This window comes from Cetorhinus maximus, chromosome 21 (assembly GCF_964194155.1).
Source record: "Cetorhinus maximus chromosome 21, sCetMax3.hap1.1, whole genome shotgun sequence".
In the NCBI taxonomy this organism is placed as follows: Eukaryota; Metazoa; Chordata; class Chondrichthyes; order Lamniformes; family Cetorhinidae; genus Cetorhinus; species Cetorhinus maximus.
The window spans coordinates 49,913,473-49,940,710 of NC_135899.1; the positions used below are offsets into that span (position 1 = coordinate 49,913,473).

Sequence of the window (27,238 nt, forward strand, 5' to 3'; positions counted from 1 at the left end):
GGGATTTGAGAAGGCTTTCCTGTCTTATGTCACTATACGCAGTAAACATTGATCCAGGAACACGGGCTGCCTTAAAAATTGCAACCCGCCCACTCCCTGCCAACAGATTTTAGTCATCAGACAAAACTGGGAACTCACCACTCAGTACATCAGGGCTGATGTAGGCAGGGCTCCCCCGCTGATCTTTCAGTAAATCATCCTCACTAACTAGATGCTTTCCAAGGCAGAAGTTAGTGATGGTGATTCTGTGGGTCCTGTGGGCAAAAGAAAACAAATGAGTGTGCACCAAATTTACTTAGTTTTTAAAGCACTAAAGGTAGAGAAGAAAAAGGAGGCCAGGAAAGCTCACTTTAAACAAGCTGTCAAATTAACCCATGAGCATTTCTGTAACTTAGGTTATTTTACAAACCCATAACCAACGTTACAAATGGAAGTACAGTTCACATCCCAGAGTGCCTAAGCGGCAATATGTAAATTACATGATGCATTATACCAATTACCTTCTGTGGTGGACCACAAGGAAAGGGCTGGAAGCCAGGAAGGTGTTGAATTGGTAGGTCTCCTAGATCAATAATGCACTGTCACAACCGCCATCATCTCAAATACAGAGTGGCCAAAGGCACAACAAACACTAACCCTTTGAAGAGATTTTTAATAATGTTCTAAAATTACCAATACGCTTTTTCCATTAACTGATCTTGTGGCAGTCAATCTACAATCCCAAATACAATTTAAATGGTGAAATAAAATATACGAATCCTCTGATTAGCTAACAGCAAACCAACATCAAGGCAAGGCTGGAGTTCACCACTAATAACTGGGCTGTGCTGCAAGGAACCTCCAGGTCAATAGGGTCATATAGCCCACCTACCCCCTTATATTTTCAGGATATTTGACAGCAGGGGACATTTAAAGTTGAAGCTCGCACAGGATTATTTGCTTATTGATCTGGACCCTTCAACCCAATTATTTCAACAACTTACACTTGTACAGTGCGACTACATTGGCTCCCAGCAATGCCTCGATTTTAAAATTCTCTTCCTTATTTTGAAATCCCTTCATGGTATCTCCAGCCCTACAATACTCAGACCTCTGCACTACTCTAATTTTAGCCTTTTGCGCATCCCCAATTTTCTTGCTCCATCATTTATGGCTGTGCCTTCAGTTGCCTGGACCCTAAACTCTGAAATACCCTCCCTAAATCTCCAGCTCTCTTCCTTCAAGGCACTCCTTAAATCTCTATTTGATCAAGTTTTTGATCACCTGTCCTGACATCTTATGTAGCTCAGTGTCAAATGTTGTCGCAATGTTCCTGTGAAGCCCCAGGGCGTTTTGCTACATAAAAAGGCACAATATGATTGTTGTTTTGAGGAGGCATTTGAGAGTGAAGAGAGATTAGGAAGGTGGAAGATTTAGGAAGAAAATTCCATAGTTGAAGGAATTGTTGAAGTTTCTGCCACTGATGGTGGCTTGGAGGGATTTGGAGACAAGATGGGGAAGGTAGCCAACATAAGACTCATTAACAGAGTCTGGGACATAAGGCTTGATGTCCAGAGGTAGAGTAAAGCAAGGTCTAAACTATTAGGACAATCTGGTCATCTGTCTGTAGGGAATAGGAAACAGATGGGCAAGTAAAATTTAGTACAGGAATAGGGCTGGGGTATAAGTGAGTTGAGTTTTGGATTAGTTAAGAGTTTGTATAGGATGGATGGAGCTCAAAAGGCTAGCACAGAGGCAGAGAAGTGAAGCTTGGAAATGGCGAGGGCATTGACAGGTAGAAGTTACCAACAGCAATGAGATCCATATGGAGGGAGCTGATATTAAAAAGGTAGAAACAGATGGTCTTAGCGATGAATAGAATATGAAGTTTGAAGTTCAGCTCAAGGTCAAAAATAACATTGTAAGCACAGCCTGAGCAAACAGCAGGAAAGAAGTCATGATGCAGATTTTGTGTTATTCACACCTAACTATCGAATAAGCAGTCACCAAGGAGCAGCAAGCAAATAAGAAGGTTGGAGAAAAGCCATATCAATGACAGTGTGGGGGCAGGAAATGGTGCCACTGCAACTGATAGGCAGGGCAAACAGAGCAAAACCATGTGTGAGACACATCACAAAGGAGAAGCAATGAAAGCAAACAAAGCAGCAAATTCCAATTAACGCTGGTTGAGAAGCACAAGAAGGGTTAATAACCTATTGGTTCCAAGGGTGCTTCCAATGCTGAGAGTAGGACGAAAACCAAGCTAAAAAGACTGAAGAAAGGACCACAGAGTTAGGTGGCAAGACACTTCCTAGGGTCATAGCAATGAGGTAGTCATTGGCAATTCAATTACAGCAGTTTTGAAGAAGGGAATCCAATGCTGTGGTTAATGAGAAGTTTGGCATTTTTCCATGATAATGCAGGCAACACCCAGAGAGCTGTACCCTAGTATGAGTCAGTGCCTTCGGGAAATGAGGCATTAAAAACAAAAAAAATTCTTTCCATCTTTTGGCTTTTCAAATACAATTTCTCGTTTCTAAGCACACTACTAGATTATTAGCTACATATAGATGTTTGCTTGAACCACCCAATCAAACCAACATCACCAAAATACATCCAAGGCCTAGAAAAGAACAGCTAACCTTTATTTGAACTGTCCGCAACAATTTCTGATGCAATTTGATTTTGACTGCGAGAATATGCTTCTTTGTAACAACCCTGAAAAAAAGTTAATTTATCACAAGTCTGCAAGAAATAGTAGCCTGAGGGCATAAGTGTTATCTTCTTACTCTATCAGGCAGAATGAGAACACAAACTAAGAGTGACCTTCCCTAGGCCTTCTAGTCCTTCTCACTTGCTCTCCCAGTGAAGGTTTACCATTTCACATGTGAACTTCATGAGAAGATTCTTGACAAAGGGTCTGCATCTGAAACATTAAGCCAGTTTTTCCTTTCAAAAGTTTCCAGCACATTACAAAATACACACACTCGTGAACTACAATGCAGACAGTTTCTATGGTCCCTTGTCACAAGGATACCCTCTGGGAAAAGTCTATTACCAAGCCTGAAAGTCAGATTCTAAAAGAATTTTGTTAGAAAAAAAATTGAGGACAAATTAATTTTCAAGAGGTAAAATTAGATGCTTCATTGAGACAATGAATGCTGTGAAATTTTGAAGGATGCAGAGATGATGACCTTCTCTTTGCATTTAAATTAAAATTTACATTCAATTAATTTTTACATTGTGGTAGGGCTGGTCAGATTAATGTAATTTTAGAGCTGTACCTTCCTTTCCAGAATATGAAAGGGAGAAACTTGCATTCCTCAAATTCTAAAATTTATACCAAAGAAGGAAAGTGAAAAGGAAAATCACTCCGCTACATCATAAAATGCATTCAGTAACCCAGGAGGGAAAGATGGATCACTGAATAACAATTCTACAGTAGTATTGTTTTTAGAGCCTGGAACAGGTACGCATCACTGAGCAACTGAAACCACAGATGGCTGCAATTAACCAAATATATGACTCACCTTTCAGCAATGCCCTACCACAAAAACAACTAGCACCAAGTATAGAGCAACGGCCTGAAGCTAAATTTGTATTTCCAAACATGACTCTGGTATAGATTAGGGAAATAATAAACACATATGCAAGAGATTTCATGGAATACACATTAACTTACAGAACCTAAACATTGCAAGGGTGGCCCACTGCAAAATAGCGGGAAGCTATAATCAATAATACTTGTTGGGGGGGGGCAGAGAAATCCCCACGCTATCCACACCGCACCCCCCCCGCCCCCCCCAAAACCTATTTATGTCCTCCTTGCAGCAAAAATGCATTGTTGTTCCCTACAGGTTGGCTGAGTGGTCAGTCGAAGTGGGAAACCAAATGCAAGTACCAGTAGACATTTACTTTTGCAACTAACTGCAATTGGCTTCAAAGGCACCAGGTGAAATGACTTCATTGGCACCAGGCCATTTACACCATAGGGTCACCTCTGATCATCTATCAAATGAAGGAGCTGTACAGGATAAAAGGACCAAAAGACAGCAGATTTTAATCGTAAACTGCTGTATCCTTACATCATCTGCACACAAATGCCTTTCCAAAAGATAGCTCTCTTTTTGGGGAGGGGATACACATAGAGGAGAGGAGTGAGTCTACTTGAACAGTTTAAAGTCACAACTCAGAGCCACAGTAATTTATGACAAATATGTAATATTTGAGGCATGTAAGCTAACCACAGATGAAATCTAACTCAAAAACATTGAATTGTGTGCAGAGTTACAAGTGTGCAGTATAGATATTCCAAAATGTACTTTAATGTAATTCATTTAAGACTTAGTGTGCCTGTATCCAAAAGGTATTATATATAGACATGCTGCAAAATAAATGACACACACCAGATTTCTAAAATGAGAAATTCTAACTTTAGATCAACAGATCAGCGATTTCATATTTGGGGTGGGGAAGGGGAGAAGTTCAGCCAGGAAGGAAAGAAAAGGGAACTGCAACTGCAATGACATCACTCCATATAGCCAAAGTCACATTTCCCAGTCACCATGCTGCTCCTGATTTATGTTTAGGTTTTAAAAAGAAAGCAAAAAGTTGCTGTGGTGTGCGAATAAATTTATTGTTACACTGAACCATACACACAAGGTTTGATCTCTGGTCAATGCTGAGGTAGCATGCTTCAACCAGACAGTGGGGCTGCCAGAATTAGCCCGTGTCCCAAAAGTAAGGCGAGAACGTAACATGCACACACGGTTCCTTCACTGCTTGGAAAACGTGACTCAAACTGCCATATGGGATTTAAACTTGTGTTCTCTGGATTATTAGTCCAATAACAAAGTGCTCCCACTTAAAAGTCCAGGTGTTCATGACAGAAGCCAGCTTGGCTACATTAACTCCTGCACTTTAAGACTCCTGAAAATATCTCACCATTTGGCTCATGCATGAAGAATTGGCACATAGGTAAGGTATTACAGGCCTGCTGATACACAGAACTACAAGGTCGTGTGATCAAGTCCCACTCCAGAGACTGAGCACAAAAATCAAAGCTGATGCGATAGTACAGTACTGAAGGCATGCTGCACTGGCAGAGCTGCTATCTTTCAGAACGCCATGTCTGACCTCTCAGGTCACAGCACTACTTCGAAGAAAAGCAAGAGAGTTATCCCCAGTGTCCTGGCCAATATTCATCCCTCAATCAATATCATAGAGACAGGTTATCTGATAATTATCACATTGCTGCTTGTGGAAGCTTGCTATGCACAAATTGGCTCCCACATTTCTTACATTAGAACAGTGAGTAAAATACCTTCAAAAATGCCTCATTGGCTGTAAACCATTTTGGGTTGCCCCATGGCCACGAAAGATGCTATACAAACGCAAGGTTTTTTTTTCCTTTTCTTTTACATCCCCTGACAGGAGTCCATTGGGGTTGGGAGGAATGAAGGAAATGCAAAAAAGCTCTCTCATGGTCAGATTCACTATTCAATTATAAACACAGAAGATTAGGTACTTGGTTGTTCTTAATATAGTGCATCACATTGTGTTTGTTTAGATACTTACAGCAACAGTAAAGAACTCCGAAACAAAAACAGAAAATGCTGGAAAAACACAGCAGGTCTAGCAGCATCTGTGGAGAGGGAAACAGAGTTAACGTTTCAAGTCCATATGACCCTTCTTCAGAGCTCTGAAGAAGGGTCAGAGTCTCGAAATGTTAACTCTGTTTCTCTCTCCACGGATGCTGTTAGACCTGCTGAGTTTTTCCAGCATTTTCTGTTTTTGTTTTAGATTTCCAGCATCTGCAGTATTTTGCTTTAATAAAGAAGTCCGCTAGTGTGCATACATTAATAATATCTAATGATGAATGGCCAATAAGATCACAAATCATGCTATGTCTATTTTCTCTGAATATAGTTGTATGAGGAGGGTACTTCAAAGTTATTTTTAAATTGTCTGCTTAAAACTTGAAGGCCTGAAAAGTTGGAATCTTATGATTATGAAATTGCACAAAAGTTGCTGTGCAGTTCTCACCTCTTCTACTGCCCTAATTACTTTCCTCCCTCTGCTTACATACTACACCTCCATAAAGGAAGTGAAGAGATCCAATGCACGTGTATCTCCAGACACACCGACTGTCTTATTGCCCCTGCAGGCCACATCCTTGAACAAAATTGAAGAGGAATCTTTCCCTGCAATGCATCTACCAGTAAAAGCAACACTGAGGGAAAATCCAGAAAATTTCAGTGGGATCAAAAGACGTATGAAGTAATGGAGGGGAGAGTAAAAGAGGGAACAACGACCAGTAAAGAGCTCAGCCTGAAGACACCGTTTGTCTCTGAAAAGTCACTGTATATCAAAAGGCAAATCTTTGTTTGAAATGCTTTGACAAGGCTCTAACAAGAACTTCCAGATCATGGGCCCACCCAATGAACCACAGTGCAAACATGCTGTGTCAGGGCAATAGAAACACTCAGAATAAAAGCACGTCACAGAGAACTAGGCAATTCATCATTGGGAATTGGGACACTTTTACTTCTGGGATCTGCTCTTCTATCCATCCCAAAATCTCTTTCAAAGTCCTAGTTGAGATGAATTGAGGCACTTTCAACTCAATACCCCCAGACTAACGCACAGTTTAAAACACAAGTGATCCCACTCTGCTAAGCAATGACTTACTTGTCCAGGTACTCATGACAGGAATCAACTCATCCTCATGTACTTCTAGGTTTAAAAAAGGGAGAAGTTGCTGGGGTTCCTCAGCATGAGGGAGTAAACGTGGTATCATAATGAGCCAGGCGTGTTAGATTTGAACTGTTTGGTACTGATTTAGGATACCTCAGCCAAGAGATAAGGTTTCCACAATCTGCCTCTCAAGAGCAGTGTAATACAAAGTTCCTTCCACACTCCCAATTCATAATTGGGATCTGGGCTTCACTGGTCAGGCAAGCATTTATTGCCCATCCTCAAGGAGGTGGTGGTCTTTGTAACAGTTTTGATACAGTTGAGTGGCTCAATAGGTTGACTGGAGTCACAGGTTAGTCAGACCAAGCAAGCGCATCAGGTTCCCTTCCCTTTCAGGTATTAGCGAATCACTTGGATTTTTAGTGATACTCCGACAACAGTATTTTTTTTTTAAACATCTGAATTCAAATTCCCAAACTGCTCCAGTGGCATTTGAACTCACTTTCTCTGGATTATTAATCCAGGAATAACCACTCCCGCTAGAAAGTCCAAGTGGGAATGACAAGAGCCAGCTTCGCTAAACTAACTCATACACTTAAGAAGCCTGCAAATACTCACCATCTGGCTCACATATGAAGAAAGGGCATAAGAAACTGTCGGACTGCTGATGCATGTAGAACTAAAACCACTAACAGCAGACTGTGGCTTGAGGTGAGACAGGGAAAAGGAAAATGGAAAAAAAGCTTCCCAAATAGTTCAGGTGTGTTATTCATTTATAAACAGAGAGTGGAGCTTACAACACCAGGATGCCCATCATTTTGCAGTCTCTCTCAAAGGGCTCCTAGATGTCTGGTTAAAGGAAAAGAAAATATCACATTGGCGCAGTGGAGACTGCTTTTCTGAAGCAGTGATTATTTTTATTGGTCATGGGCATGAATATATCATGCTGGAATTTCCACCTTAAAAATTATAGGAGGCAAATACTTATCTTGCAATACATGATGTTGTGATACAGACACAGAGATTTTAACAGAAATAACTGCTACACTGACTAGCTATCACAGCATTCGAAACCCCTACATAACCAGAACATTTAGAATCGCTTCCACCCCCATGAGTCATGACATGAGTCTGGCCTGCTTCAATAGCTGAACATTTTGTTTAAGCTGATGGCAAATTTAAGGCAGTAGCGAAATATTGAGACGTACTCCTGTTTTTTAAACCATGCCAACAATTTGACAATCTGTCTTACCTTTTGTGATAAGGCAGCGCATTACTGAAAAGCTTTTATATTGAATACCTTTTGAATATCGTGGTTTAGAATCGCTTCCACCTTCCCTTCCCCCCCCCCCCCCCCCCGCCACCCCACACACATATCTAGTGCAACTCTTCAAAATGAAAGTGACACTTAACACTAGCCACAGAAGAAACAAGCCACAGAACAAGCATCGTTATATTGATATCAATGCCCACGTTATCTAAAAGGCGTTAAATACAAAAACTTTCAATCATGCGCTGTCTTATTACAAAAGGTACGGCAGACTGTCAAATCACTGACATGGTTTAAAAAACAGGAGTATGTCTCAATATTTCGCTACTGCCTAAAATTTGCCATGAGCTTAAATAAAATGTTCAACGACTCCTGACCTTGCATCACTTCAGAAACATTTGAAGCACAGTATGCTTTCCCTGCATCTGAAAGTTTACAAGCAAACGTGGGAGGTGATAGTGGGCGGGAAAAAGAAGGTACACACACACCCCCACATTGGGTAGGACACTTGCTGCTTTAATTGTTCCCTGTGCTGCATTATAAGGGTTATAAATATGAGCAAGCCTTCTCTTGCGTCAGCACAATTTAGACTGGATGAGTCACCCAAGCCATGGTTCCTCTGGCAAATGACTATTGTTTGCTTGTAGTGAAAGGTTCTGAGAGCCTCTCCATTTGCACAGTAGCAAGCACTTTAACCCTTCAACTACCTAGCTTCCCTACTTTTTCCTACTCAGCTCTTACCACACAGGAACATAATGTATGGCAAACCAAAACACTGAACCACAGAATGGGACTTGCAGGTGAATGAGGAATAAGTCAGACACAGTGCGCAAAAAAAAAATTCATTATTGTCACTGTCAAAGTGTTACACATAGTTTTTAAAAGGGTTACAAAAGATTTTAACACTGCATTGTTACATTGAAATGACTGGCATAAAACCATCCCAAAAAAAAAAATCACTGTGTACACTGGTTTCAACCAATCATTATGGATAGACATTATTTCCCTTTTTCCTGTCAGTCAGATTGTGTGTGATAGCACTGTGTGGTTCACAGTTAACTGTAATTAACTGTAAAATTGAAGAGTTTGCTAATCCTGTATTGTGAAAAGCAACATATTCGGTCTTATGAAGTTAAAAAAGAGAATTGACAGGGTGCTCAAACTATAAAATGGCACAAAAAGTTGCAAGGTCAGTTCATGTTCAGTTAATTTCAAATGCTAAAAATTTTACAGTAAAAATTGTCCTCAATGTTTCATTTGAACATTCAACGGTTCGGGATCCAAGCAGTTCTTCCTTTGATCATCAGATGCCAACTACACAATCAGGGCAACCAATTAAGTAGCATTCCTTTGCCACTAAGGGTTGGGTAATTCAGGTATTATCAATTTTAGCCACATAAAAATTGCTAAAACACCAGCTTCAAAGGTCTTGTAGCCTGTATATGGAATAGCAAAACTTTCAAGTTGAAAACATCTGCTCATCCTATGGTTGAGTACAAGAGTCAAAAAAAAGGAACAAAACATATCCCAGTACCATTCAGGGAACTACATATACACACACACACACATACATATAAAAAACATAGCACACCTTCAACCTCAAGATGAACCTGATTGACATCACCTTGCTGAAAGACACAGGTAGACAAGCTCCTTGGTGATCTTTAAGGCAGGCTCCACAGTTATACCAACGCAAAGGAAACTAATAAAACCCGAACATTTTTCCAACATCCATTAACTGCAAGTTCTGCCATGTGCAATTAAAGACCATTTTTGCTCATTTCTTCTTTCCCCTGTCAAATATAGACACAAACAGCAATTCAAAGCAATAGAGGATAGCTTCTCTGCAATGGAGACTGATGAAGATCAGCAACGTTAAGATTTAAATCTTGCTCAAAAGGACAGTGCAGGAGACAACTTGCAATTACAGAACTGAGTAGTCCCCAAAATAATGGTGGCACAGTGCTAGTGGAGTCTTACAATGTATACATACACAATTGAATACTATATCATAAGCTAAGTTCTTTTATTTTTAAAGATTTAAAAAGAAACACAAGGTGCACATGCTTAAAAGAGAAAATGACTTGCCAACAGTAAGTATCCTCAAATCAAGTCCAAGTAATATTGATCTAAAATCAAAACAGTGCAATAATCATGTGGATGGCTTCTGCGTAACAAAGCTCTCGTGTATTAGTGCTCTTGGTCACTACCTTCATCTGTGAAGGACACACATATAGAGTACCCCAGATGTAGAGGAAGAAAAGGATGAAAAAAAGCATTAGAAAATTAACTTTATTTGGGCAGGAAAGGTTAAAATAATCTTTGGTCTTTGGAACAAATGAAAATCAACACCAAGAAATGAGCTGCTACTGTTTGAACAAGTAGGATACCAACATATTCCAAGATGGCTCATAAATCATAATTAAAACCCCTCTGTAGACCATTTATGTGGTGCAATCACTCTCAGATTACTAAACAATGTATGTCTAGCACTAATGCTACATATTATTGCAGTATTATAGTGCCTTCCCAGCAGGCAGAATTTTGATTTTTTTTTATACACAATAAGCATCCTAAGAAGTACTGACTGCTGGCAAGGATGTGCTTCACTACAATTTGACGACGGCTCATTTAAATGGCCAAGCACTTATGAACACAACCATTCCTTCTACTCTTTGATCAAAATTATTATGGTGGTGCGGGTGGATTCTACGGAAGACGAGAAGCTATTCTCTTCATGCTTTAATACAAACTCTCTTGACCTACTGGCATCCTACAAAACTGTAAGTACATGCTCAATAAGCGAAGAGTCCCTCAAACCATCAGAGTTATAGAGCGGTATTAGCCTGCGTTATGTAACCTACTGTTGGCAGTAATATTGTGGTTTTTCAAAGAGGCAGGACATTTGTAGATTTAAAAACCCACAAAAAGTGTTCATTTTTTTCCCTTTAATTTTAACCATGCAGCTGGTAAATTTGCTCAGGAATGAAAGATTTACAGAAGTCGTTAAATAAATTTAGATATATATTAGAACAGGGAGAGAAACCAAGTGAGAGACAAGACTTACACACAGGATTGGAGAGCACAGCAAATGGAGTATCTTATACAGAGAGCAAAGGGAGGTGGTTGTGGTTGACCTCCAACAATCATCTCAGCTCCAGATCATCACTGCTGGAGTTCCTCAGGGTGGTGTCCTAGGCCCAACCATCTTCAGCTGTTTCAATGACCTTCCCTCCATCATGAAGTCAGAAGTGGGGGTATTCTCTGATGATTGCACAATGTTCAGCACCATTCATAACTCCTCAGACACTGAAGCCCTTATGCAGCAAAACCCGGACAATATTCAGACTTGGGCTGATAAGTGGCAAGTAACATTCGCCCACATACGTGACAAGCAATGACCATCTCCAATGAGAGAGAGAATCTAACCACCTCCTTTTGACATTCAATGGCATTACCGTCACTGAATCCCCCACTATCAACATCCTGGAGGCTACCATGGAACAGCCATATAAATACTGTGGCTACAACAGCAGGTCAGAGACTGGGGATTCTGCGGAGAGTAATTCACCTCCTGACTCCCCAAAGCCTGCCCACAAGGCTCAAGTTAAACGTGTGATGGAATAATCTCTACTTGGCTGGGTGAGTGCAGCTCCAGCAACACAAGAAGTTTGACACCATCCAAGACAAAACAACCTGCTTGATTGACACCCCATCCAACACCTTCAACATTCACTCCCTCCACCACTGCCACAGTGTGTACCATTTATAAGATGCATGCAGCAACTCACCAAGGCTCCTTTGACAGCACCTTCCAAACCCTAAACCTCTACCACGGAGAAGGACAAGGATAGCAGGTGCATGAGAACACCACTACCTGGTTGCCCTCCAAGTCACTCATCATCCTAACTTGAAAATATATCACCATTCCTTCACTGTCGCTGGGTCAAAATCCTAGAACTCCCTAACTGCACTGTGGGTGTTCCTACAACACATGGACTGCAATGGTTTGAGATGACAGCTCACCACCACCTTCTCAGGGGCAATTAGGAATGGGCAATAAACACTGGCCTAGCCAGTGACGCCCACATCCCATGAATGAATAAAAAAAGCAAATTAACCAACACTGGTACACTATTTCGCACCAACTCCAAAACATCTGCTCCACAATGAATGTAATGAGGTTATCGCTCCAGGTTACTGAATTCAAACTTCATCTGTACAGCAATTTAAATGTAACTGAAGTACAAAAACTTGCTTTCAATCTTTTGACAAGCGTAGGCAAATTAAGACCTGCAACTTTGAATTGTGCAGTGCTGAATGTTATGCTGTACTGAAGATACAGCGGCCATGAGTTTTTCTATTAATGTTCAGGTATTTCCATCATGAATTGATAAGGCTCGAAGACGTTGCAATTAAACTGCTCTTTACACGGATTTAGCAAGCATTGTGATGTTATTGACCTCAGTTTTCCTTTTTGTATCTAAGTTCCAGCCAAACAAACTAAGATTTTGGATATGGGGAGGGTAAGAAAAAGGCAGTAGAAAGAAAGAAGAAAAGGACTGCGGTACCAGGGAAAATCAAACATCAATCCCCATACAAGATTTAAATTATTCATATTTGTTGAGCTGAATAGATAATTATGGTTAAGCTGATCCCACACACTTCCGCAACTGGTCAGAGAACACCATTCATTACAATGTTTCCCTTTTGGTGAGAGCAAATGTATAGTTTTTTCTTGTCAAGGGGATCAAGGAGGAAGCGAAAACACAAGACTAAGGCTTTAAATGAAATAACAAGTAGATCAGGGCTACACTACGGATCAGCTGCATTTTAAGGAAAATTATACCTTCCTTTCAGGAACCCACTGACCAGAGATATATGTTCAGCATTTGGTGTTTTTATTACAGATTTCCAGCACTCAAGTTTTCCTATGCAATCTTTGAATTTCTTCAGTTATGTACATCAGCACATGGAATGGTCACATGAATTGATGCTTCCATGTTCAATGTTTACAGCAAGAATACCAAGGCCCATTAAGTTGCTAAGTGGTGGCTTACTAATGTTGCCTGGCTGACTCAAGCCAAATCAGTTGCATCTGGTTGCTTTAGAGACACAACCCTATTAACTAAAAGAGCAACAAGGTTGGATTAATGAATTATGTTGGGCCCTGGGATTTCATTTTTTTTTGGGTCTGAGTTCAAACCCAGCTCAGACTGACAGGATATTCGTCCACTGCTCATTACCAGCCCTCTGGGAGATTATTTTTAAGTAGCTTCAGCCCAGATACGAAGGGGTACTGGGGCCACAGCAAAAAGATATCTTCAAGTGGCAATTGACAATCACACAAAGGCCACAGGTGGCTGTTGTGAGAAAAGGGGAACCATCAGTGGTGCAAGAGACAGGTGCTCTTCATTTATACACCTTGACTCAAAGCTCTGCAGTATGGGGAGCTTAGAACTAACTGTGCTACATCAGATCTGGGGGTGCTTGATACTGACACTGAGTGGCCACAGCAAGTGTTCCATTCTCCCTTCACTACTTTCCCTCAATTTGATGAACTGAGTATTAACAAAATATAGATTCATTAACTGAAAGATAATCAGTTTCAAGTTACCTTTTATTTAGCACCATGTTCCCCAGCTTCAGGTCCCTGTGCACAATGTTCTTCTGCAGAAGGAAGGAGAAAAATTTGATTATTTTTTGTAATTAAGCAGCCTTCTCCAAGGCAGACAGAGTGAAGTTGAAATAGAAAGCAACTTATAAATGGTCAGGGCTTGTCAGAGGTTTGGTTTACATCAAAATACACAACATCAAAAATAATCTCGAAGGCCAGGTTTCTCAGTATCAAAGTCACTAGCTGCATTACAAATTACAGATAAGGGTAAGGTGTGATCATCCTTGACTGTACCATGTCAGAATGGTCCAATAGAGTTTGGGGCATCAATTCATAGCTGCTCTTTATTATATCACAACTACCTGATTGTAGCTTTTTTGGTGAGGGAAGGGGTTAAGGAGAGCAGCATGGTAAAAATTGGTAAGAGGCAGGGACCAAACACTAAGGGGATAAGGAGCTGTAGGGAAGGTCACCTATCAGTTAAATCAGTCACATAAGTTTAGAAAAAGACTATATAATGTTTTTTTTTCAAAATATCAACTACAAACTAGGATTAACTGTCCAATCTCTGTAGCTGCCCTATAGGTACAAAGATTCTCTCTGGTTTCTAGGACACGTATGATTTCTAAACTCAGAGCACCTGCGGAAACTCATTTATCATATTGCTACACATAACCAAAAGAATTCCTACCCCCATGACCTTTATAAAGAAGTAACAGGTAGATCAACAGATAAGTACACAGTACACAATAGTTACTTGTGGAAAGGTTTACGTCAATGTCACTGATCATCTCTCACATTGATGTAAGAGGGAAAAAACAAATTGGCAATTAAGGAAAGTGTAGGCAGATTAAACACTATATGCCCTCAGAACTGTAGCTAGTCTTAGTTACAAGTGTTCGCTGCCTTCTTGAATACCTATTGCACATATTAAAAACGACTCAAATTAGGCAAGTTAAACTAATGAGACATTTATTCAAAAAACAGTAAGTCAGTGAATGATCTACTAAGTCATAGTTAAGTGAAGTATATCAAGGAAGTTCAGAATGCAGTTGGAAATAAGGTGAATTGATCCAATATAGGTATAAGCTAAATAGAAATTGACAGATTTTTATTAGTTATAGGTATTAAGAGATATTGATCAAGGTCAAAACACAGATCAGCAACGACCTAATTGAATGGTGTGACAGGCTCAAGCGGCTTGATGTTCTACTCTTGTTGCTTTGTATTTTTAATCATAGGTATTCCAGGTCCTGTGATGTTAATGCAATTTTTCCTTTAAAGCCACATTGGTTCTTCCCAATGCACACTGAGGGTCTCATTTTCTTAGGTTGGAGCTAACGCATACTACAGGGGAAAGGGAGAGGTAGCTTTAATCTACAGCCTTTTTTTTATTCATTCACGGGATGTGGGCTTCGCTGGCTGGACCAGCATTCATTGCCCATCTCTAGATACCCTTGAGAAGGCGGTGGTGAGCTGCCTTCTTGAACCGCTGCAGTCCATGTGGTGTAGGTACACCCACAGTGCCGTTAGGAAGGAAGGGAGTTCCAGGATTTTGACCCAGTGACAGTGAAGGAATGGCGATATATTTCCATTCAAGCCAAAATATGACTTGCTCCATTCATTAGCCCAATCTCCCTATCTCAAGTAAAAGGTAATTAAACACAAAATCTTTTTACCTTATGTAAAGCTTCCACTACCCGTACCACATCATAGAATATTGCAATTGTTTCACGCTCACTGAGCCTCTTCTCTTTGATGACATAATGTTGTAGATTGATGAGATCTGCAGTTTTGTCACTAAAGTCATGGGCACAGAGGCAGTCCAGAACTAAACAGATCCTTTTCTTCATCCTCCGTACAAGCTTGCTGGATTCAAACTCTTCTACAACAGCCCTATCCTGTTAAAAAAAAGTAGACATCGAGAATCAGACCATCTTTTGAGGCAGCATGTACACTGCAGACATATGAGCAGAACCCGTGTTTCAGAACATCTTGGTAAACATTTGTGAACATATGATAGCATTACATTTGGAAACTCGTTGCAGACACCATAATTTTCTCAAATTCTCCTGATTGCATCGAATTTGTTAAATGCATTGATTAGTATTGTCCCTCGGCAATAAATCCCACTTTAAAATAACCATTCCCCTCCCACACTGATCTGAGACATACTGGTTCTTGCAGTTTATGAACCACAGTGAGTCCATACTCCTACAATTTCCAGACTGTTAACCCTTCCTTAGAACAGTCCTTTGAGAACATGCTGCCCTTCCAAACAATGGTACTTCATTTCTTGAATAGCACGCACTACAGTCAAATAGCTAAAATGTACTCAGTAATGCAGATGCACAGGGCAGGTAGCTGGAAAAATGAAAATTAACTAAGAACCATAAATCAATCATAACTAATTTCAGATTCCTGAGGTGCAGATATTAGACCCTTATTGTATTGTTGACAATTGGGTTTAGAGTAACTTTGCTACCTGTAGTTAAATGAAGATGATATTAAAACAGCACAAAACTGCAAACATTTGATTTTTGAAGTAGGTTACTTGATGTAGCCTCATTTCCAGCATTACCTTACACTGGTTCATGTTTATGCAAGTGTTTCCAAGCGCCAAGCAGAAGCCAAGGGCGGAGAAGAAAACTCAATTCAACTGCACCTGCTCCGAGGTCCAGTTTGACTGGCCAGTCAGGTGAACAAATGCCTGGCCCAAGAAATACCCAAGTGGGAAGAAAGCTTGCTAAGGTCCATAATGATGTCTGCACTTTGCTTTTTCAGTGGCTAATCCAGATTAAGGGTTCAACAAATTTGTCCTCCTGACAGATTCAATTTACAGGTTCAGTTCTGCTTTAAATATTTGACAACCATGGTGAGCTTTGTGAAATAAATACTAGTTTAACGAGAGAAATAATTTGCAGGAAAAAAGGTAACAGACATTACCTTTTGGAAGTAAAGTACCTGAAAGAGGCTGTGGTGATGCACCACTCCATCTTGATTGGGAAGCAAGGACAGGAGTGAGTATTCTGTATGCAAAAGCATCTTTCCTTGCCTTTCTTCCTGAGTTTCCATTCTCTCACCTCTATCTTCAAGTGTGAGAATCTAAAAGGGTGGGGGGGGTGGGGAGAGATGCAAGAGAGTCAGAATTAAAATAATTATTTATAGCTGTAACAGTACTTATTTTCATTTCAGTGACTGTTTTTCAATCAAATGCAGTTAAGACACTGAAGTATCAACATAAAAAGCAAAATAGGAGCCTCACTGATTCAGAAGTGAAGCAACTTTTCCAACAAATTTTCTCCTAGATATGCATTGAATCACAAATTCACCACAGGACATAACCACTGGAATCATTTTGCCTTTGCCAGCTCTGCACTGAAACTATTTGCTCTAATCCCATTTTTCATCTCTTTTCCCAGACCCTCTAAATATTTTCTCACTCTCAAACAACTAGTAACCGCTTTATGTGGAAAGAAATAGTCTAATCTCAGCTTTCACATTTCCACCAATCCCAAATTTATGCCTGGTTACAGATTCAGTGACCAATGGAAATAATTTTATTTATTCTCCTCAAGTATTTGACTCTTTCTAGTGGATAGCCCTAGTTTATCACTGTCTCCCACAGTGTAAAGTGCACCTTTTTAATAGTTCCGTATGTCATGTGGATTTATCACATTTTTATATTTAATTCTCTTAAATAAAATCCAAAATTTTATCTGCATTTTTTTCCCCCCACCTACAATCATGCTCTTAAAGTTCTGTACATCTGCACTCTCAAATCTGACACCATGTTTGACAATTTTACATTCTCTTTAATCTTTCAGTCAAATAAAATAGAGCAGGCCTACAGGCAAGATGCCTGTTTTTTTTAAAACTCTTTCATGGGGTGTGGACGTTGCTGGCAAGGTCACCATTTGTTGCCCATCCCCAATTGCCCTTGATCTGAGTGGCCTCCTCAGCCATTTCAGAGGGCAGTTAGGACTCAACCACATTGCTGAGGGCCTGGAGTCACATATAGGCTAGACTATGTAAGGACAGCAGGTTTTTTTCCCTAAGGACATTAGTGAACCAGATGGGTTTTTATGACAATCGTCAATGGTTTCATATATTGAAACTCCGGATTTTTTATTAATTGAATTTAAATTCCACCAGCTGCCATGGTGGGATTTGAACGCGTGTCCTCACAGCAATAGCCTGGGCGTCTGGATTACTAGTCCAGTGACATTACCACCATGCCGTCTCCATCACAGAAAAGAGAGAAATTAGAAAGAGCATAGCCTAATTCTTATCAGGGTAGTGAGGAGAAGTAGTAGGAACCCAAATCATTTTATGATTTGTAACGTGTCAATATCACATTTACAGATTTCCCAAAAGGACTCTGCATTTATTTATTCTGAAGCAATTGGCACTCTGGTACCTAAGTCTTAACAGCCATTCAGGCCATGAGTACCTGGGCAGCAAATGTGTCAGCAAAGAAGCACCAAAGCTGAACTCAATTGCATCTTCCAATGTATACTTTTAATCATTTGGGGCAAGGACAGAGAAGAGAGAAAAGAAACAATAGCCGTGCAATAACTGGATAAAAAGCAATTTGGACAAGTGAACAGGACAGATTTGTTGGTACATGGGGATAAATAAATACCATGTAGTTGAAGTGTGTTCTCCGATCACCACCCCTTCTAGGTAGGGTCCCTAAAAGCAGTTTAGCTGTTAACGAAAGGAGACCAAAATGGCCTTGACTTCAACCTTTACTGGGCTCATTTAACAGTGGTATCATTATATACTTTTACTGTAAAAAAAAACTTAATTCATCACTTGAAATTGCTCCCACAAGTAACAACCACCAGCAACAAACCTGCAATCACTTGTACTTCATCCTGAAATTGGCCTCTTTTGATACATTTGAAAGGGTAGCACATTTAACTGAGCTGTTGGGTCTCTTGCAGAGTTCAGGTGGATGTAGGTTGAAAACTTTCACATGCCTACTATTATGCTACATTGATACCTTAGTGACAATAGTGCTTTGGACTAATTTTATTTCATGGTGGCAGTGTTTATAATTGAACATTTGGAAGCACATTTGTTCTTCCGTGTGATGGGCATTTTTGAAGATGTTAGAAGGCTTTCTTCACTCACTTTTAATTGATAGAAGTCATCTGTTCCATCTTTTCTCGCCAAACATTGAACAATGCTCTGTACAGGCGAATTTCCCAAACGAGGACCTAACCAAGAGAAACAAAACTGCTTTAAAAAGAAAACGCACACCCCAGAGATTCCTTTCAATTTAGTGGAAGGCCTATGACTAACTCACAATTACATAAAAGACTTCCCCAATGTGTAGGACTTCTTACTCATTTTAAAAATCAAGGTTATGTGGTGTAATATGTACCGCTGGGAACAGCTCAGGGAATGACTAATCATTTTTGAGTCACTAAAAAGCCATAAAAACAACATGCAGCTGACAAGTCCTGCTGCAGGATAAAACTCATTTTCCAATCCCTTTTAAGACACAATGCAAGTACATTGTCCATTTCAAACATTCCTTGAAAAATAAAAATCAAACTGAGTGTTCAAGCACTTACTTAATCAAAGTAAATTTTCTTTTCTCCCCCACTGCTCAAGGTACATATGGATTCACATGGGCTGGTCCTGCACCCACACCCAAATTTTGTATGACCCTCAGTGTTGGCAGGTTGTTCAACCTCATGAGGCATCCAACCTTAATCCTGTTGTCAATCAACACTGTCACTGGATAACCAATGGAGGGGGAAACCCCAGATAATTTTTTCCCCCTCCTTAACCCATGGGCTCTGAAGCGAGCTCTAACATTTCTATTACTACCTAAGCAGAGATCTGCTAATATACACAGACTGGGGATGGCTCAGCTACTCCCTGCCTTAACAGTCGAAGCTTTGCAGAATTACATTCCCTTTATTTGCAAAATGTGATTTGCATTCCTAAAATCATAACAGGTTATCCTCCATCTAGAACACATCCTCAAAATGATCTGTATTCATTTACCCACCCTGATGTGTCAATTTACTAAGCCTATCATTTTGGGAAAAAGGACCAGCCAAAGCAGTTCCACCTTCCCCACATCAACTAAAAAAATCTCTTCTGGTGTAAGGTCCTGCAAACACCTCATCAGAATGTCTACTGCTCACAAGTCTGGACAATGAGTGTATTATGCATGGTATTAGAACACAGCTGACTGCATTCTCACCTGAGTTTTCAGTAGGGGCTAATGTTCAGGAGCAGAAACTCTGGTCAGTTTTTTCATTAAGCCTGTACACAGGCTATTTTGTTAATTCGCTCTTTTGATGGTTGGTTGGGAATAGAAATTGGTCTCCAAGCCACACAAACCAAAGATCCCAGGTTTGATTCCCTATCCCCTGAGTTCATCTTACACAAGTACTATTAATAGCCTCTGCGTCTAAGGTTACTGAAGGGAGAGGAATAACCTAGGGTCCTGCTCCTGATTGTAATCAAGTACTTGACATTGTCCATGCCAGATGAAGACATGATTGGGCTGGGCTGGAATATGCCCTCTATCTGGATTTATCTGTCAACACTCACGATCTAAGCTTGCTCGTGAAAAGCAGCAAATAGCAAGGGGTAAAGAGTGCTTCCAGAATTGAACCCACTGGAACTGAGCCCAATACAAGTCCAGGGAGGAGGGGGAAGTGCCAAGAAGAATATAAATTGATGATTATAATCAGCATTCTCTCTCAAAGATCTGCAACTGAACAAACTCACCCAAGATGAATGGGCCAGCCCTCTTGCTGTTGCTTCCAGAGATCCCTGTACAAAGAGCCTTGGATCGTGCTGAGGATTCACCGGCTCCTCTGTCTGCTGCTCTCCTCTTCATCCTGCAGTCTCCACTCTAGAGAAAACAAACATTTTAAAGCATTTGTTTCGTTTGGGTTGGTTCAACTGACCAGTATTATTTTAAATAGTCCCCAACTAACCAGTTTAGCAAGTCACAAGTTAAATAACTATTTGATGCATACAAGTTAATCCCCACTACAAGGGACTCAATTGACTTGGCAGCTCTGAAAAGCAGAGGCACTGATGCTGCAAGAGGAGTGGTAGTTGGTATGATGCAACCAGCAATTCCCAGTCATGAAAAAGAAGTCAGTAATCATCGCAGAATCTCCTCAGTATCTCAGTGGGCAGGGCTTTTTTGTGGAATCTATGAAAAACCCTTTGCCATCAATTGTCATTACAAATTAAATTATAAGGAAAGCCTGACTTTCAGCAAAACGTTCTGTTTTATTCTTCAAAGAAGCCATTTTTTAGCCCCAAATTTTTCCTTCATCTTCTAGATTCTCGCTGTCTTAGATTTATTTCTGCACAGTTCTTCCCTACACTGCTAACTAGCTGTTTCCTTTCAAGGAGATATTTTATTGCCCGTTGGATCTGTGTACCAAACTGAAGTGAATTTTTAGTCCATGCAAAATTAAACGAAAACTGATCACTCCCAGTACTGAACTCTTGCAATCATCTTCACCTCACCTTGACTCAAAATCTAACACATATGTTAACAGCAGCAAAATGATTTCTGATCAGACCAAACTGACTGAACAATTACCTGTGGTTATCTTTCCTAACTGGTTAATTCAAAGTCAATTCTCAAGGCTTATTTTTTGCTCAAGTTAAATAGAAACTGGGCGATGCCTATTTGACAATCTCAAGATTAACTAAAACAGATATAGCAGTTCCAAGGTGGCATTTTACAATTGTAGCCAAGTTTTCAGACAGATAGGTTTTCAATGATTTAAAAGCTACAATACACAACAATTTGCATGAAAACAGGACATGACTGAAAAGAAAAATTGACTTCCAACAACAGTCTGAACCTTTCAGTCAGTTGGCTCAGTCTCTGGATCATGCTGGTAACTCCACTTCTGCTATATCACTGCTTCAACTGTGAACCCTGGAGAGGGAGCTTGGTTTTTTGAGCAATTAAATGCAACCTCAGTACGCCCACATTCTAATTTAGTTAACATTTAAATTGCAAAAAGAAAATGGTAGTTTAAAAGACTGCTTCCTCTGCAACAAGACAAATCTTATTTTCCTTTGTCCCCGTTTTCAGGAATACATTTTCCAGTTCTGCGGTAACTTTTAAGAGTCTGCATTGCCTCTGGGAAAAAGTGAGTTTGAGGGGGAGGTAGAGAAACTCGTGGTGATGCAGTTTTTCAACCAGTTCCTCTTGGATAGATGAATATTCTTCACATTTGTAGAATTTATTGATGCTACTTTGCTCTTGGATTTTGAGGTGTTTGATGTGAAATAAATTTCACTGTGTGCACCAGTTCAGTAGTTCAAAAGGAAAGACAACAAGATAAGAATGCATCAATCATATTCTTCTTACAATATCAGTACACCTTTGCATACATGTCAAGGCTGTCTCCAAAATTACATGAACATTTATAAATTTTAATTGCAATCTCTGCACCAATGGAAACTGTATACACAACATAAGCGCAAAGCCATCACTCATGTTTATTCAGCAACAGAGCACGAACTAAGCGAACTGTATTCGCATTGCAACACACAGCTCAAGAAAAACCCACCTTCCATAAAAATTGAGCAGTGCAGCTATATTTTTAGTTTTAATTATTACAAGGCAATGCTTTTTCACTGCAGACCAACAGTTGGCTCTGGCATTGGTCTTGTTGTCTCGCATTCAAGGCTTTAATTCAAGCTCACACATACTACAGTAAAAACTTCACTTTGATTTCTCCATTCAAGTTTATTGGGTAACCAGATAAGTTAAGGCAGTTGAGGCACAGTTGGTCATTTATTTCACAAGGAAAATGCTGACTAAACTCATTTAAAATTTTCCAAAAAAAAAATCGCAGAAAGCTTCTCAAAAATGAGTTGCTTGTTCCCACACAATCACACCACTTAGTTTCAAAATAAGTGATGTATCAATACACGATCAGCAGAATGTTTCACGGGAGGTGAAGGGTTGTCACATCCTGCTGCAAACAGCTACAGGGTTCCGATGCAAGGCCACAGGCCTGAAATTTTAATTCTGATTCTCCCTCCTCAGATGCTGCTTGACCTGCTGAGTATTTCCAGCATTTTCTCATTTTTATTATGTACAAGGGACAGGAGCCTGGCCATGATGGGAAAACAAAGAGGTAAGCAAATGCCTGGCTTTAACAAAATAGTTAAAGGATGGGAGAGATGTGGAGAAGCAAAGAGGTTCAGGGAAGGAGTTCAAGAGAATGGGGCAAGGCAGCGGAAGAGACGTACAGAGAAGGTCAGAGTCCAAGGACTAGAAAGTGGGTGTTGCTACAAAGAGAATGAGGGTTCTAAATTCATTGCATTGGTGATAGGAGGATAGGAATGATGGGCAAACAAGATTACAGTAGAGACCAGGATATATGCATTCGATTATTCAACACTTTGAAGTTCTGGATGAATGGGGAAATCAGGGGCTGGCAAGGACGATGCTGGAGAAGTAAATTTAGAACCTGCAAATTCTCCATATTTCAATGTATAATTCACAGTTTCAACAAAGCAGAACAGCATGATAAATTCCACTAGTTAACCTGCACCATATTGACACAAACAATGCAGCTGCATAGTTTAAAAGCCAGCAGGACACCAGCACCCATTTTGTACAAGCTGCAGTAAGCTTCATACACTAAATCTAGCCCTTTCAACTCATTGCATTTTTCTTTAAATTATGAGATTAAATCACCTAACTGCAGCAATTGTAACTCCTCATTTAGCTTAAAATACTAAACACTATTTACAGCTGCTTCTCTTTAAATGATGAGGCACTATACATTTTCAGGCTTCATAGAAGTTTTGATAGTTTTCTCTTTCTACTCTATCCCTCAAGAAAATGGGTCAATAACAAGACAAATTCAAGATCATTGGCAAAGGATTTAGACAGGGGATGAGGAAAAATGTTTTCACTCACTCAGTTGTCAGGATCTGGAATGCTCTACCTGAAAAGATTCCATAGTTTTAAAAAGGGAGTTGGGCAGGTACTTGAGGATGAGAAGCTTAAAGGTTATGGACGGAAAGAAAGAATGTGAGACTAAAAACAGCTACTCTTGCAAAAATCCAAATGGTCTCCTGTGCTGCTAAGTCTCTGATTCTATAACACTGCACAGTGAACAACCCTATGCAGTATTTTACTAGAAATAGGAATGGTAAGGAATATTAGTCACTTATGCCACAGAAACCAGGTACTAGTCTGCGAGGAGGAAGAATGGAATCTGAACTATCCAGACATCCAGCACATTCACAACGCTCAATTCTAAAATAACGCATGCATGGGAACCAGAGCTCTACCCAGCTGTCTAGAAAACAGAACAAGGGAAAAATAAAAATAAAATTTTCAAATGAGGACTGACAGTAAAATAGCTTAACTCAACTGGTTAAAGTAGCCATTGAAGCCAAAGTAAAAAGGCCTTTGAAGGCAAAAATTATTAAACGAAGCGACAAAATGCCAGAAATAAATGGGCAAAGACCTGTCAACATAACGAGAGCAAAAATAAATAAGTTATAAAAACCATAGAATGATACAGCAAAGGAGGTCATTTGACCCATCATGCCTGCAGCGGCTCTTTGAAAAAGTGATCCAACTAGTCCCACTCCCCTGTTCTTTCCCCATAGCCCTAAAAAAATTCTCCTTTAAATATTTATCCAATTTCCTTTTGAAAGTTATTATTGAATCTGCTTCCACCATGCTTTCAGACAGTACCTCCCAGATCACAATACCCTACGTAAAATAAAAAAGTTTCTGCACATCATCTCTGGTTCTTTTGCCAATTACCTTAAATCTGTGTCCTCTGCTACCAATCCTCCTGACAATGAGAACAGTTTCTCCCTATCTACTCTATGAAAATCCCTCATGATTTTTAAACACCTCTCAAATCTCCCCTCAACATTTTCTCCTTTAAGGAGAACAACTCCAGTTTCTCAAGCTTCACCAGATAACTGAAGTCTTTCAATCTCTGGTATCACTATGGTACTGTTGGCTACAGACCCTTCAACAGAGCTCAGCTGACAAGATCAATTCTCCAGATCTATGTTTAGAAGTTGGTACCAGAAAATTCTGTAAAACTTTCTAATAGCACAAAATTAGGAGACAGTCCTGGGCCTGTAGCACAGAATCCACGGACTGAAAAGGCAGAAGCAGCAAATGGAAAGATCAAGCCGGTGACTGTTGGTCTCACCAAGTTATCTTGCTTGCAAGCAGACAATCTTCCACTAGTTAAAACGTGACTAAAACATGTGAACTTCTTCTGGAGTTTAACTGTTGGATTGTACAGTCACACATTAAGTTGATTAATGTAATGTAGTCTAGAACAGCTCAAAAGGGAGAACTTTAGAATTCTTCATAGTAGTACACAACAGGTTGAGAGAGTCACATTTCCAATACCAAACAGAAGTTCCTTAGTGATACTTAGGGATAGGGTGGGAAAAGAGGAAAGACCCAAAATGCTCATTTAGCTTTTCAGATGCTGACTTATGTGCTTCATATTTCAGCACTTCCTGTCTGTTTAGAACACATATGCATTAAGTTTATCTTAATTCTACTGCTCTTTAGTTCCTTGGATATGCTGCAGCCTGTGCCATATTAACAAAGGAGACCCAAAGGCAAAAATCCAAGTTCAAGTGTTAAACTCACCAAAGTTCCCCTGAATATCCTGCAACCTCTCTGAAAACAAAAAATCTGTGCAGGAAGAGTTTATTTTTCTTTTTGCAGTTTTTTTTTCCCATTCAGTTTGAGGTTAAAAGTTAGAATGGGGCAGATTCAATGAGTACAGCAAATCAGTTCTCTCAAATTCATCATCAAATTAGGCTAGTACATGTCAGAATTTACTTCCTAAAGGCAGCATGAATGTTTCGATCGCTCCTATGCATTTCCTTCAAGCACCATAAATGGAACTATTTAATCCTTTTATAGGATTAAAATTCCTGCGGTTAATGCCCAAAACAACTACTTGCGATGAGTAATGCTGTGAAGTCATTCCTAGGCAACGGTGGCGAGTAGATTTTTAAAAAAATAGCCAGCATTTATTTCAGACTGAATTACAGTAACATGAGCAACTCATGTTTCTATCAAAGCAAGAATACATTGCCCGACTGTATGCAACTACTCTCCACAGAAATCCTTTATTAAAAGAATTCAAATAACTTGATCTTTCAGACATGTTAGTCACAAGTAGATCAGAACACAAGTTTCCAGTACACCCAATTGAGCTTGTCAACACGAAATTAAACAACAATGCTTTTTGAAAGAGAACATTTAAAGTTTTTCAGCCTTAACCAGTATTTATAACTGTGAAAACATGCGGTACCGGGGTGAAGACTGAATATTAAACCCAATCTAATTCACAACTGTGTTATGGCCAGCTTCATGAGTATCAACTGTTCAAATGACCATTCATTATGAATCCAGGCAGAAAACATCAATAGTTATCCACCATAATGGAATAGAACAAAGCTCAATCTTCCCAATATCCCTCCTGTTCCCAAATAATGGATGATTTGTGGACAACTATAGAATTTCCGCCACTGCCTTAATCAATGTCAGTCACTGCAATCCAAACAAGGAATAGGACTTGTGATCTTCCACAGCTATATGGCTCAGTGCAATCAAGTGGTACCAGAGGGAAACAGCCAAACATCTATGTATGCAACTTCTCATTGCACCTGCACACTTTAGGTGGCTTTAATGTGGAACATGGAGACAACGGGACACCTTCCCACTGTTCAAGCATACCTGGATATATGAGTATCTGCATCATTCATGGCTCCTGTCAATTAGACTTGGATGAGAATTAGTAATTTGTGAGAAGGGATTGAAAAGGAAGAAGTCCAAATATCCTGCAAGAAAGCTGCCATTCATGCCAGATTTGGCCCATGACTGCAGTGCCATACTTGGTGCTGTTAATACCTGCTAAGTTACAAGCTGCTTAGTTACATAAACAAATAGCTACAGGTACTCAAAAATAAGGCCCAGCCCTCTTCTTAAAGCAACAAGTGCAGCCATGCCAGAACTCCCTGCATCTCAAGAATAAAAGTTAAAAATGAGTTGATGAGTACATTATGTCTATTTGTTGTCTGGATCAGCCCATTATCCTCACGGGAATGACTGCACTATCACACTTAACCACAGAGTCATCAAAAGATTAAAAATAATTGGCAGTCTGGCTAGGAACAGTCGCCATTTATTTCCGAAGAGATCATTCACACTTTCACAAGAAGCTGAACGGTTGTGAATTACTACAGCCAAAATCAAGGCTCACAAAGCATGCATCCACATTTCAATCAAAGCTGTGCCATGTATTGTCAACTCATACTTCAATCAGCATGAGCCCAAAATAATCAACGTCAAATTTTAAGGCAAGCATTCTACCAAACCTAAACATTAGGTTTCAAATGGAAAAGGCAAGAAATCTTACCAGGCACATACTAGAAAGCATGAGTTACATCAAGTTTAATATTTTGTAATGCAATCTCGATTAATCTAAAATAAAGAATGCTTCAACCAGAGGAATTTGTTTTGAGAGAACTTATTACATAGGGCACAAACCTCACTGGTCCCAATCCTTAGCAAGTGGTCAGGACTAGCTCAATTTATTATTTAGCTACATAGGAGGTTCAGACTGGAGACTGTTTGTATACTTAGCATGCTT

At 39.8% G+C, this 27,238-nt stretch overlaps 1 protein-coding gene across 1 annotated transcript in view; it reads right to left on the reverse strand.

Annotated features, from left to right (window-relative positions):
* Nucleotides 1-27,238, reverse strand: part of stk40 (serine/threonine kinase 40) — a 61,612-nt gene that overhangs the window by 25,999 nt on the left and 8,375 nt on the right. The window contains exons 2-7 of the mRNA XM_078566951.1: nt 20,322-20,448; nt 18,702-18,787; nt 16,527-16,667; nt 15,242-15,463; nt 13,563-13,615; nt 139-254 (exon numbers count right to left, since the gene is read on the reverse strand). Of these exons, the coding sequence (XP_078423077.1) occupies nt 139-254; nt 13,563-13,615; nt 15,242-15,463; nt 16,527-16,667; nt 18,702-18,787; nt 20,322-20,433 (730 nt within the window). The 5' untranslated portion in view covers nt 20,434-20,448. The remainder of the gene's footprint in view (nt 1-138; nt 255-13,562; nt 13,616-15,241; nt 15,464-16,526; nt 16,668-18,701; nt 18,788-20,321; nt 20,449-27,238) is intronic.